The sequence below is a fragment of the Xenopus tropicalis genome, chromosome 2 (genome assembly GCF_000004195.4).
Source record: "Xenopus tropicalis strain Nigerian chromosome 2, UCB_Xtro_10.0, whole genome shotgun sequence".
NCBI classification, from domain to species: Eukaryota; Metazoa; Chordata; class Amphibia; order Anura; family Pipidae; genus Xenopus; species Xenopus tropicalis.
Window position 1 is genome coordinate 46390379 of NC_030678.2, and position 12475 is coordinate 46402853.

Consider the following 12475-nt stretch of genomic DNA (forward strand, 5'->3'; position numbering starts at 1 on the left):
AATGGTAGAATGATTTATTCTTCTAATACAGAATAAAAAATGAAGTGTTTATACTGCAAGGCTCAATAAGAAAATTATTTATTAGTACTAACAATAAATTAGGCTGAACACTGTCCTGGCAAAGATCAATGCTCCTAACATTCAAAACACAGTACTATAGGGGTGATTTGAGCCGTGTGAATTGAATTTGTAAGTGCCTGGGATTTTTATTCCTCACCGTATCAGGTGCTTTCTGTGACTGGGAAACATGCTGGAGAGATTTGTTAAGTGTTGCAAGCTGCTCCTTCAAGGCCTCTGCCTCTCTCTGAGCCACCTCTGCTCTCTAAAGGAAATAAAAAAGGTGAAGAGAAAGAGAAAGTACATTCATTTTAACAACTGACAATTAATCTGAGAACATTCATCAATTCATGCCTGGCTGACTATAATTGATTTTCCTAAACACTCAACCTAATAAATGTTAGGGGGAAAAAACGTGGAAAGTGATGGATTTTTATTTTAAACAGTACAAGGAAGAAATAATTGAGCGATTATGACAGTAATTTAACGCTAGGAGCAAGGAATCCCCTGCTGCTGCTAATGCTGCAGCCCACTGAATTTATCAGGCTGAATAAATATAAGGAGAAATGGAATCTTTTTATTCAATTTATTTCTATATTCATGCCGAGAACGTTTTCATTTTAGAAATGAAAATGAGTCATAATAAGTAATGCCGGTTGAACATTTCATTTCTGAATATGGAGATATCTGATTTTTATGAAGACACAGTTTCCAGTTATGAGCAAGGATGGGAAAGGGTTAATGTGTTCTGACATACAAAATACAATCACCGCACTCCTTTAAATATTTGGTAACATTGCAGACTGCTCCCTATCAATACACAACAATGGTATTCTACATCATGTTTTGAAATTTGCCAGTGTGGGCAAGATGGAGGGGCGCCTCTTGTGGAAATGAAAGGCTGCAATAAAGATGGCAAAATTGCCCTACAAATTACCCTTATATTTGGAGCAAGTAAGAGAAAATAGGGCCTACAGATACAAAGGCTTAAACACCAGGTAGTATGCTGCATATTTAAGATAAAAACCATAAAAACATACTTTAATGGAAAAACAAGAAAAACATATTTGTACAATTCAATACTGCCAAGAACAGGCATTACGTCTCTTGGACAACATTAATACCAACAGTAAAGTCCGTAAAGTCAAGGGAAGAATGCAAGAAAGCAAGAGTTACATAAAGATGATGTGGGGTATGGGGAGAAGAAGAGGACATGAAAAGTTGGGAATACAGGTAGTTAAGTAAAAAGGGGGGGATCAAAGTGAAGTCAGAGAATGGAAAGCTCAGCGGATAGAAATGAGGGAATGTTAACTAGATATAACTGCATACATAAATCTTTAAACCATAGACTAAAATTCACGTACATTTTAACAAGATCTGACAAACCCAAAAGATGTGCTTAATCAAAAAGTCATGCAGAGCAATCGTCTGCCAACTTTCCTTTGTTAAAATTACAAATGTTTGTTGGATAAGAAACAGAGTTCCTCTGTGCCAAAACAGAGGCAAGTAGCTTTTGCTCTATGAGATGCAGTAACTATTTCTCATAATTTACTATGGAGACCACTGACTCACTGTCACTTTTAATGGTGTCATTTCACCTTGATAATTAAGATCTAAAATAAGGCCCAAGTTCTGATGAAAAAAAAAAAAGAAAAATCTCCAAAATCAGTTAGACCCAAACTGCTTTAGCTTTGCAGGCTTTGACGTTGAAGCTGCTGGGGCAGGACACCTGCATGGAAATGAGGACTTTGCACATGCATATATCAGCAGAAATCCCCAGTCAGCTTATTGATTCTGCTAGACTGGGCACTCAGCTGATGTGTATGCGTGAGCCCCCAGGCATATCAAACATTGTTGCAGGGATCAGCAATAAAGCGTCTAACAGCTCTGACAGTCAAACCTGTGAAGCCAAGGCAGTCTGGATTCCCCACTGGTAAATGGGAATGTTTTGCACTTAGAATACAGGGTTTTAAAAAAAGGCAAAAAGTGCCTATTCTATAGTGTGGATGCCTTGACCCTAAATTCTCAAGAGAGTGTTAAAAGCTAGGTATGCAAAATAAGCCATTTTTTTTCGATTGGGCTGAATACTAAAGACTCCAAAATACATTTGGACACATCCAAAATGAAACCAAACTCTAACTTGCATACTTCTCCTATAGCTGCCGGTCCAGCAAGGAAACAGCATCACCACTCAAGTAATGTTAATACCATTCTGAACACAATACACCTTGGGAGCAAAGATTCAATATATAAACAGAACATTACCAAATAAAAAATGTATTTAGTGGTACTTGCAATCGCTTTTTATCTAGTTGCAAAATGATTTTAAAATACATATCCATGTTTTCTTACTGCACATAACATGCCATTACATTTAAAGGAGAAGGAAAGGCAAAGTCACTTGGTGGTGCCAAAATGTTAGGCATCCCCAAGTGACTTGAATCGCTTACCTTGTACCCCGGGCTGGTGCCCCTGTACGGAGAGAGAACAGCACCAGCCCGGGGTACCTGTAGCAGAGCGCTTCCTCCTTCCTGTATCGCTCGCGCGCGCGCGCAGTAGGGTGAAAAGCCAAACTTTAACAGAGAAGTTGGTTTTTCACTCTACTGCGCATGCGCCTATTGTGTTAGTCTTCACGTAACGCAGGAGGAAGGAGGAAGCGCATCGCTCCAGGTACCCCGGGCTGGTGCTGTTTTCTCCTAACAGGGGCACCAGCCCGGGTTACGAGGTAAACGATTAAAGTCACTTGGGGGTGCTTAACATTTTAGCACCCCCAAGTGACTTAGCCTTTCCTTCTCCTTTAAACATAGATCATACAATTACAAATTTTATTAAAAGGTGCAAAGTGCATGATTATTTTAACTGCTAATTATAAACATGTTAAGAACTTTAATTAGTAGTATGTGTTAGGAGCATTAAAGTGCATGTTAAACTGGTTAATTATAAAAATGATGCTCATAATGGGCCTGTATTAATGTGAATTTCTGGTTATTATGTGAGATGAAACAAGGTTATTTTATTTGTGGTCAAAAATATAAAAAGTAATTAAAGCTATATTATTTAAATGTTAGCAAGAAGGTGCAAATCGAAAAAAAGGTAAATAAACACTACTGCCATTTCAACATAGGTTAGACAGTGTCCTGCTGCTTGCATATACCATAGTTATTATTCCTTATCCAGAAGGTAATAGCAATGCTACAGCAAAGAAAAAAGTCTACGGTGGTGGGTTCAGAAATCTTATTTTGAAGGACTATGACCGAAAGTTTGCACTTATGGCTTTTGTTTCTCTATTTCTTCAGGCTGAAGGGAAACTAAATTCTAATATTCGAGTGGCTCGAAAATTTGATTTGAAATTAGGGAGTATATTCATAAAGAAGTGTAGAAAAGCGCAGGTGTAAAATTCTGGAATAAAAAAAATAGGATAAAAAAAAAAAAAGCCTCTTTTACCCACTGGCTTTAATGGTTGTTCGGTGTAAAACAGAGGTGCCCCATCTCATGCCGGTGACCACTAGTACACAACATGCCAGCACTGCTTACTAATAGTTTCATTAGATTACCCTTTTAATTCAGGTTATAAAAACAAATGTCTTGATAAATGTGTGCTTTAACTTAACTATAATAATAAGCACACACTCCTTTATAAATAAGCAGATTAGTTTTCTTTTTTTTTTTTTTTAAATAGATTAGTTCCTTGGTAGGGATGCACAGTGTTAATTTACACAGAGGAACAACAGATCTGTATAACTACGCCATTCATTTTAATTTTACAGCATTGGCATTTCCCGTACAATCCTATCTAAACCAGCAATTCTTCATTTTTACTGATTTTTTTTTATCTGTAATAATTAGACAGTACATTGTATTCATTCATTAAGCCAGCATTAATCCTGATTGAAACCATCCTGGATTTGTTTATATTTTGTATCTTTTAAGCACAATGTTCCAAATTATGGAAAACCTGGATTACAGATTAAAGGCACTTTTTAAGTAGATGATCCGAACTTGTACCTCATTATAGGGGGCCTATACCACAAGAAAACACCACTTCACATAACCTGTAATTAAGAAAATCTACCTGATTTGCTCTTTCAAGGTCAGTCATGATCATCTCAATCTCATCTGCCCTAAAGAAAACAAAAATCATGAACATTAATAAAACAGAAGCACAATAAAATCAAGAATCAAATTAAATATAAAAATCGTATTTTAACAATTGGCCTTTATGTTAATGCCATCTATACAAATTTACTGCCATATTTGAGAATGCAGTGTCATGCTATGTGGAGTCAAACAATACTAATGTTTACGACGGTTTAATGGACTAACATATAAAGATGGACAATTACATGAGCTTTTGAAGGTACATACTAAAGGTTTGTCAAATAATATCAGAAACATCTGTATTTTCTGGTTTATTAGTATCTGGAGAAGAAGCCCATGTAGTCTACAAGAATGCTCATGTAGTGAAACATCTTACACATGTATTAGACTGCTCCAACACAAAATATCCCAGTCTTCTATACTCGTGATCACATATGCAATAAATGAAACAGCAGTGATTAAGTTACACATATGGGTTTTACCTGCAACAAGCCTATAATATAATGTTCAGTTAATACTTAAATGTGTTTTATTAGATGTTAAATGTGGTGCTCCATGTTATGGAAAGTCCAATTTCTCATAGATCTGTGTCTTTCTGCTTTCACATTTATATCCGTTACCCTTTCATTACACCCATTATGATCCTATGCAATTATAAAAGAACTGAAAGAAGAACTGAAATGTAAAGCACTGTGTAATTGTTTGTAAGGGTTACAGGTCAAACAGTTTGCTTTGGGTTCTCTCGTATATGTAAATGGTAAAGGGGAACTGCTGGAGTTGTATTAATGTTTGAGTTGCATTAAATTAAAGCTTAACAGTGTCATGTAATGGGTTGTTGCAAAGCAGTGTCATGAAGATTATGGGACATATTTATTATAGCGTGGAAGCCAACATCACTGGTGATTTTGCTCATAGCAACCAAATCAGATCTATGCTTTAGTTTTCTAACCATTCAAATTTAATGCTAATTAGTTGCTATGGGCAACATCACCATTGATATTGATTATACACTATGATAAATTTGTCCTTATATGTCTCAGGAGTGCATTAGAGTTACACTAAAATCCTCATTTAAAATGTGTAAAACCTGGAAAAATGTAAAACAAACGTATTTTTCAAGTACTTAAATGATATGAGCACAAGTCAGTTTTTTTTTGTTTTGTTTTTTTTTTAAATACAATATTTATTGTTTTAATGACAAAGGTAACGCAGTGAAGCATTAATGCTAAGCCATGGGGGCAGGTGCAAGACCTCTCTGACAGTCAGATGCACAACCTCAAGTAATAAGTGATTGTGCATGGCTGTATGACGTGCAGACTAATTAGGATTTACTATTTACAGACAGAAACATTGCATAGTATACATCTGGTTAGTATTTTAAACCACTTTATTTCACTAATAATAACTATATAGAGGACAAACAGCCAAAACAAACTTAATTCAGGTACTTAAATTTGAAGTTTCATGAGTACTAAAGTACAGCAAAGAATTATCCTAGAAATGCTGCCCATTATTTATTAAGATTCTATAATAGCCAAAGGCCACAACAGCCATTTAGTAGTAAAAATCCCCCCCAGTAGGCTCTCATCTTCTTTTCTCCTGATTCTCAACTCACATCCAGACTGCTGTTAGTATAGGTTGTGTGCTGGGTTTACTCGGATGGGTTGAACTTGATGGACAATGGTCTTTTTTCAACCCTATGTAACTATGTTAGTTAACTCAGCTTTGGACTGACTTACAATATACAGCATATATATACAGGCCTGGATTTGTGGGCAGGTCAGAAAGGCCTGTACCTAGGTCAGCAAAGATCTTGGGGCGGCATGTCATCCAGTGGCCATATATGAACTAGTGCCAACAATGCTGCAACTGGGAGGTGTGTGCAAGCAGGGGGGTGGGGTCTGCGAGTTACACGTAGTGTACCATCTGCTTCTCTCTGCTTGCGTTTTGTAGGCAGGTACAAAGCAGTGGTTATGCTCACAAATGCAGCTTCATGTAGTTGTACTGACAGGCACAGCATTGGCCTGAATGCAGCTACACAGAGCGTAGATCATACATGCTTTTGCATTTTTCACGCTGATCTCTGCTCTGTGTAGCTGCACTCAAGCCAACTGTGCAGTACAACTACAGTCAGTACAACTACATGAAGCTGTGCTGGAGAAAGGATCCACTTTTCTCTGCCTGTAGACAAGGCAGGCAGAGAAACAGACAAGGAATTTAGTAACCAACAATAAATCTCCTGTACCACGGGTGACTGATCTCCTCAAAATGCCTTCCCACCCATGATAATGTAAAATGCCGGTGGGAAAACATATGCGTTGCTTCGGCTTTCCAAAGTCATTCAAATTTGCCTCACAAGGAAACTTTGTGTGACTTTGGAAAGCTGAAGCAATGCAAGAGCCCAGAATACTCAACACCTGCACTCTTGGGGGAACCGAGACTTGCAGCTTAAAGGGCAATTTCACCTGCATTAGCAATACTGTAATTACACCCAAAACCCCCAGAAATGTGTTCAAACTTTATTTAACCTGCCAAACTTTGTAAAATGGGAGTGGCATTTAGGGGATGTGGTCACAAAACAGGCGTGACCAAAATTTTTTGCCACACTACCGCAGCATTTGTCCCTCTTTACATTTTTCAAATGTTTGGAGTTATAAAGCTACTCCATGCAGGGCCCTTGTGAAATAGATAACCCCCTGCACAATGGACTTCTGCTTGTCTGTGGATGGGCAATTAGCTGGTGTAGAGCAGCAACATCTAGTTCCACCAAAAGTAAAAAGTTGGCAGGGGAAGCTATAACTCAATAGTAGAGCGGAATGTTGGAAATACCTTCCTTATAGAATAAATAGGATTTTATATTCTTGTACCATATTAAAAAAAAATGTAAATTAAAAAATATTTTCTACAATTTCTATACTGCTTTTTTTTTTTTAAACTTTCCAAATTAATTTGAAGTTATCTGTATATAATTTGCACATTTTAATGAATCACACTGTATCTAAATTAATTTACACGTAAACCTTTGGCATTTTTTTACACATTACATTCTAAAACCACATAATTTCTCATAATCAATGTGCGGTAAATCAGAACCTAACACTCTTTTTGACACTTAAGACGGCCTACAGCACTAAGGAAAGAAACGGATTTTACTCGGATATATCTTTCTGTAATGTACCAGTGTAACTATTTACATTCCAGTTCTTTTTGTTCCAGAAAGGCACTTCTGCTAAAGATGAACACCTAATTATAGATTGGTTCTGTAAATATTAATTAATTCTTATCCCAGCATGCATAAATATTTTTATGCACTGTTTGTTTAAACAAGAACTGTGTGGTTTTGGGGATGGTATTTTAAATGAATTAACAATAAATATTTTAACTGGCAGATATCAGCCCATATTTCTACCCTATTATGGTCGCCGCATAATGAATCTCAGTATTTCGTTTAAGGCAGGAAAATGGGTGGAGGGCAACATGCTGAATAGGGAAAAAAGTAAACTGGTTTCTAATCATCTACAACCAATAAAGCAAAACTAAAGCCTAAAAATTAATATGGTTACAAATGCCATATTTATATACTGAACTTACTGCACCATCTTAAAGTTTCAGCATCTCTGTAACAGTAATGATTCAAGCCTTTAAGTTTGTGCACGTGAGCTCACCATCTTGGATTTTGTTAAGAGTGTCAGTGACACTGCACATGCTCAGTGTGATCTTGGCAGCTGTTGAGACGCTAAGCTTAAGGGTTGACTGAATAATCAAGCAGAAAAACACTTATAGGATAGATGGACACCTTTCTACCACTTAGTCACATATAATACACATTGTTGCAGGGGGTTTACAATTTTCAAATGTTTTAAAATGCACTTTAATATTAAGCACACAGTAGTCAGTGCAGGGCTTGCTTTAAAAGAGGGGCCTTAACATGTCACACGGGTTTTCATATTTTGGCCCAAATGTGCTACTAACACCCCAATTTTTGTAAAATGTATTTAATGGCATTCACAGAGGCTGAATTTGCAGGCAGGAAGTTTTTTCTCTTTTGTACATCAAAAATGAAAAGCCTATTCACAATATACAATAACATGCACTAAGTTTGCCCAGGAACAGTAACCCATAACAACCAATAAGATGTTTGCTTTTAAACAGGTGGCCAGTAAATGCTACCTAATGATTGGTTGCTATGGATTACTGCTCCTGGGCAAACTTAGTACCTTTTAATACATAACCTCTTTAATTGTACTTTTACTTATTCAGCTTAGAACAATATGTTATAGTTTTGTAGGTATGTGTATGGGAAACCTTATTAGGAAACCAGAGATCCATAAAGCTCAGAGTTACAGGAAAGTAATCTCCTATGCAGTTCACTTTAAACTAAGCTACATGAATCCATATCAGTGGCAAAACAATCCTATTTGGTTTGTTTAATGTTGTTTAACGTTTAGTAGCCTTCAGGCATGGAGATTCAAATTATAGAAACATTTTGGAAAAACCCAATTTTCAAGTGTTCCAGAAAACAAGATAAACAAACTAAACTAATTGCAGAATGAAATGCACTAATAAATAGAACACGTTCCTTACAGATTTATAAACATAAGACAATATCCACCACTTTACATCCATTACATATATAGCTAACTAAATCTGTACTCAAACTTCAACCTCCTATTTTGCTATCATGGTAATGTTGCTCCACAGCTGAGGTGAAATGTTCCCTGTTATAAAGAAAACTACAGATGTAGGTGACTGCACAAAAATTGGCCTCTGGTGGCCCCACAAGGCTTCCAAATATCTTAGGTGTGTGGAGGAGGTGGGAAAAATGATGAGTAACCTCATGCAGCCAGCATCTGAAATGCAGGTCAGAGCTTGGCATGTGACCCAGTAAGCAATCAGACATTGCCTGTAACTGTCACTCAAGGTTCAGTCGTTCCAGTGCGGGACAAATTGAACAGCTGTGGCTCAGAGAATTAAGTGTACTTCATGATTCATTCTGTATCTATGAAAGGAACCATGTGAGAATGTACTGTGCTTTGCGAAGCATTAAAGGCTCTTCTGCAATAGATTAGTTTAATACCCATGAAACACAATTTTATCAACAATAATTGTTAAAAATTAAATTTATTCTCAATGGCTTCTACTTTAGTCATCGCAGTCAGAGCAACAGAGAGCGCTTATTTTATCTGTGCATGGAGGAAACAAATGCGTTATGTATTATGAAGTCTCTTTCAGACAAAAATATACATAAAATATATTAACATTGCCAAATAATGCTAAAGATTGTTTTCTGTGTCCACACACAGGGCAGAATTATTTATATTTCCTACAAAGGAAAATAGGAATAACATCTCGTCACTGAGTAAAGCACACTACCAATATGTCATCAATAGAACAGAAACATATGGTGTGGTACTACTGAGAAGTATGGAAAATTCCTAACATAATGGAAGCAGTATGACAGCTCCATTTGACACATGGGCAAAAACAGAGAAAGCAAATGTCCATTATACACGTACAGCAATTATACTGTCTGAAAAGGACTTATATCTTTTAATTGTAGCTGATTCCTTGCTACAGCATGACAGATAACATTTCTGACACTGTGACCCCCTATGGGCAGAAGCTTTCCCCTACAGAAGCTTTTGTCTAGCACAGCCATCCTGGGTCACGTTCAGATTCCCATGACTGAAATGGAGAAGGATTTCTGAGAACTTGGGACAATTAGATGTAAGGCTGAAAATATTGAAGTACTACTTAAACCTGTAAATGTGGATTCCAGGAATATCTGCTGATAATTGTGGCTGGGTACCAAAAATACTGAAGCAGTGTAAGAAAATGGATATACCTTAATAGAGGACACAGTGTGCAAACTCCCAAAAACCCTTCCAGCACATATACAGCACCTGTTAACAGAGCCAGAAAAAGTGCACACAGAGACTGGAGCCAGGTTGTGTGGTAGGCTCTACTACTTTTGGCTAATGGGCTTATTGTAGGCATCCAAATACTTTTCTAACACAGGCTCACGTAACATCTGTAATGTAAGTTAGTTTGTGTTTCAGTTTGCCATATGACTTAATTTCAAGTCTGGTCACAGTGTAGCGCACAGATGTGCACTGTGGGGATTACACCTCCCCTAAATTCTACAATAAACAATGCATTTATGCAGAATATTTGAAGGGCAAATAAACTTTCAGCAAGGTCTTATATATCATCATGTTGGAAAGTGGACTAGGGTTGCCACCTGTCTGGTTTTGAACCAGAATCAAGATTGTCCTGATTGATGTGAAATGCAAGCAATCACAGGCCAGTGCATCAGAACCTGCCCCTAAATGTGATGTGTACCTGTCCCAAACTTCACTGACACATCCCCTAATGGCACCAAACCCACTCTATGTCTGGAATGCACTGGAGCAAAAGGTGACAACCCTAGTGTGGGACACCTGACAGAGGTGTGGACCAGGGCAGGGGCTTTACTATAGTTTTTATTTTATTGGACAGCAGCCAATATTGTTAAGGCAGTAGCAAAACAGCTAAACAACGTATACACTGCATACATAACAGTGTTGATTATATTGGAATTTCATTTAAATCAGCATCCAACTTATTACATGTGGTTACATAGTTAAGTTGGGTTGAAAAATGACCAAAGTTCATCAACCCTTCCAAGCGAACCCCAGCGCACACACATAGACCCATACTGACCCATCTACACACTCACATACATAAACTACATATACCAACATCAATACTAATTGTAGATTTTAGTATCGCAATAAACTTGGATACTGTGCTTGTTCAACAACTCATCCAGGCCCCTCTTAAAGGCATTAACAGAATCTGCATTCACAACATCACTAGGAAGGGCATTCCCCAACCACACTGCCCTCACTGTAAAAAAAAAAACCTACACAAGTTCCGGTCCTCTAATCTAAAGGGGGGGCCTCTGGTGCACTGATCGTTTTTATGGGAAAAAGAACAACCCCTATCTGTCTATAATCCCATCTAATGTGCTTGTACAAAGTAATCATGGCCCCTCGCAAACGCTTGTTTTGCCAGAGAAAACAAACCCAACCATGACATCTAACTCTGTCCAGCTCATTAATATCTTTCTTATGGACTGGAGCCCAGAACTGCACTGCAAAGGTGAGGCCTTACAAGGGACCTATAAAAGAGGCAAAGTTATATTTTCATCCCTTGAGTTAATTTATTTGCTTTAGTAGCCACAGAATGACACACCCTGGCAAAATGTTATGTGTAAAACCATGCTGCACAAAACTCAAATATTGCAATGTATTACATGTGTAATGACAATAAAGTTGAATCTAATCTAATAATCTAATCTAAATTCATATTTAAGGCACTTACCACAGAAGCCCCCTCCCTATATTTCAGCTCTGACTTAAAAATACACTCCTTCATACAGCCTACAGTCTGCTTCTGACTTTGGTCTCCCTTCTCCACTCATCGCATCATCCCATTGCCAACTGCAAGACTTTTCCCAGGCTTCTGCCTGCCTCTGGAACTCTCGGCATCGAGCCATCAGACTCTCCCCTTTCTTGCAAAGGGAGCATATTCAATGTATCTTGATCGATCAGAAATGTATTTATGTTTCAAAAATCAATCTGTTTCTATATTCCTTTTGTTTAAATGTACCCTAACCCTTTAGATTGGCCCTCTGGTCCTATTCTTAATCTGTAAGCCATTTTTTGTTAAATTATTTTAAGATAAATTAATGTAGAGTGCCGTGTAATTTTCTGGCACTTATAAATGACTGCTAGAGACCTGACTGTACACAATAATCTGTTCTTTAAGATGCCCAGGTGTAAGTCCCAAAGTGAGTTACTCATAGTGAAAAAAGGTATAAGAAACATAAGGCCAAAATTGAAAATGGGCTGGGAAAGGGGTCACACAAAAGACCTGTAACACTGCTAGCCCCGTGTGTTTCACGGTTCAAGGTTGTTTCAAGGGTGGCAGGGTCTGCTCTTGATCTCATTGACAATGACTCTGATGAACGGCTCTGTGTAACCAAACAGGGACTTGTTTAATGTGCTTCATTGTAATGGAAAGGCATGCCGATGCAGCGATGACTAAAATGTTCATCAGGACACTTTGTCTACTGAATTTAAGCAATAGTCTGCCTGTCTGGAGTAAATATTTGCCTTCTGGGGCTAAATAGTTTGTTAATGCTTACTCAAGAAATTACATTATTGTTTATCACCATGGTATCATAATAAAGACTACCTTAACATTAATTTTGTCCTTAACACAACTTACCATTCAAACAACTAAAAACACATACATTAAAAAGCAACCTATATAA

General features: G+C 37.4%; 1 protein-coding gene across 4 annotated transcripts in view; it reads right to left on the reverse strand.

The window, feature by feature from the left end:
- cux1 (cut like homeobox 1) overlaps positions 1-12475 on the reverse strand; it is a 196784-nt gene that overhangs the window by 78237 nt on the left and 106072 nt on the right. For all 4 annotated transcript variants that reach the window (XM_031896763.1, XM_031896762.1, XM_031896761.1 and 1 more), the window contains exons 9-10: positions 4130-4178; positions 218-322 (exon numbers count right to left, since the gene is read on the reverse strand). In XM_031896763.1, coding sequence (XP_031752623.1) covers positions 218-322; positions 4130-4178 — 154 coding nt within the window. The remainder of the gene's footprint in view (positions 1-217; positions 323-4129; positions 4179-12475) is intronic.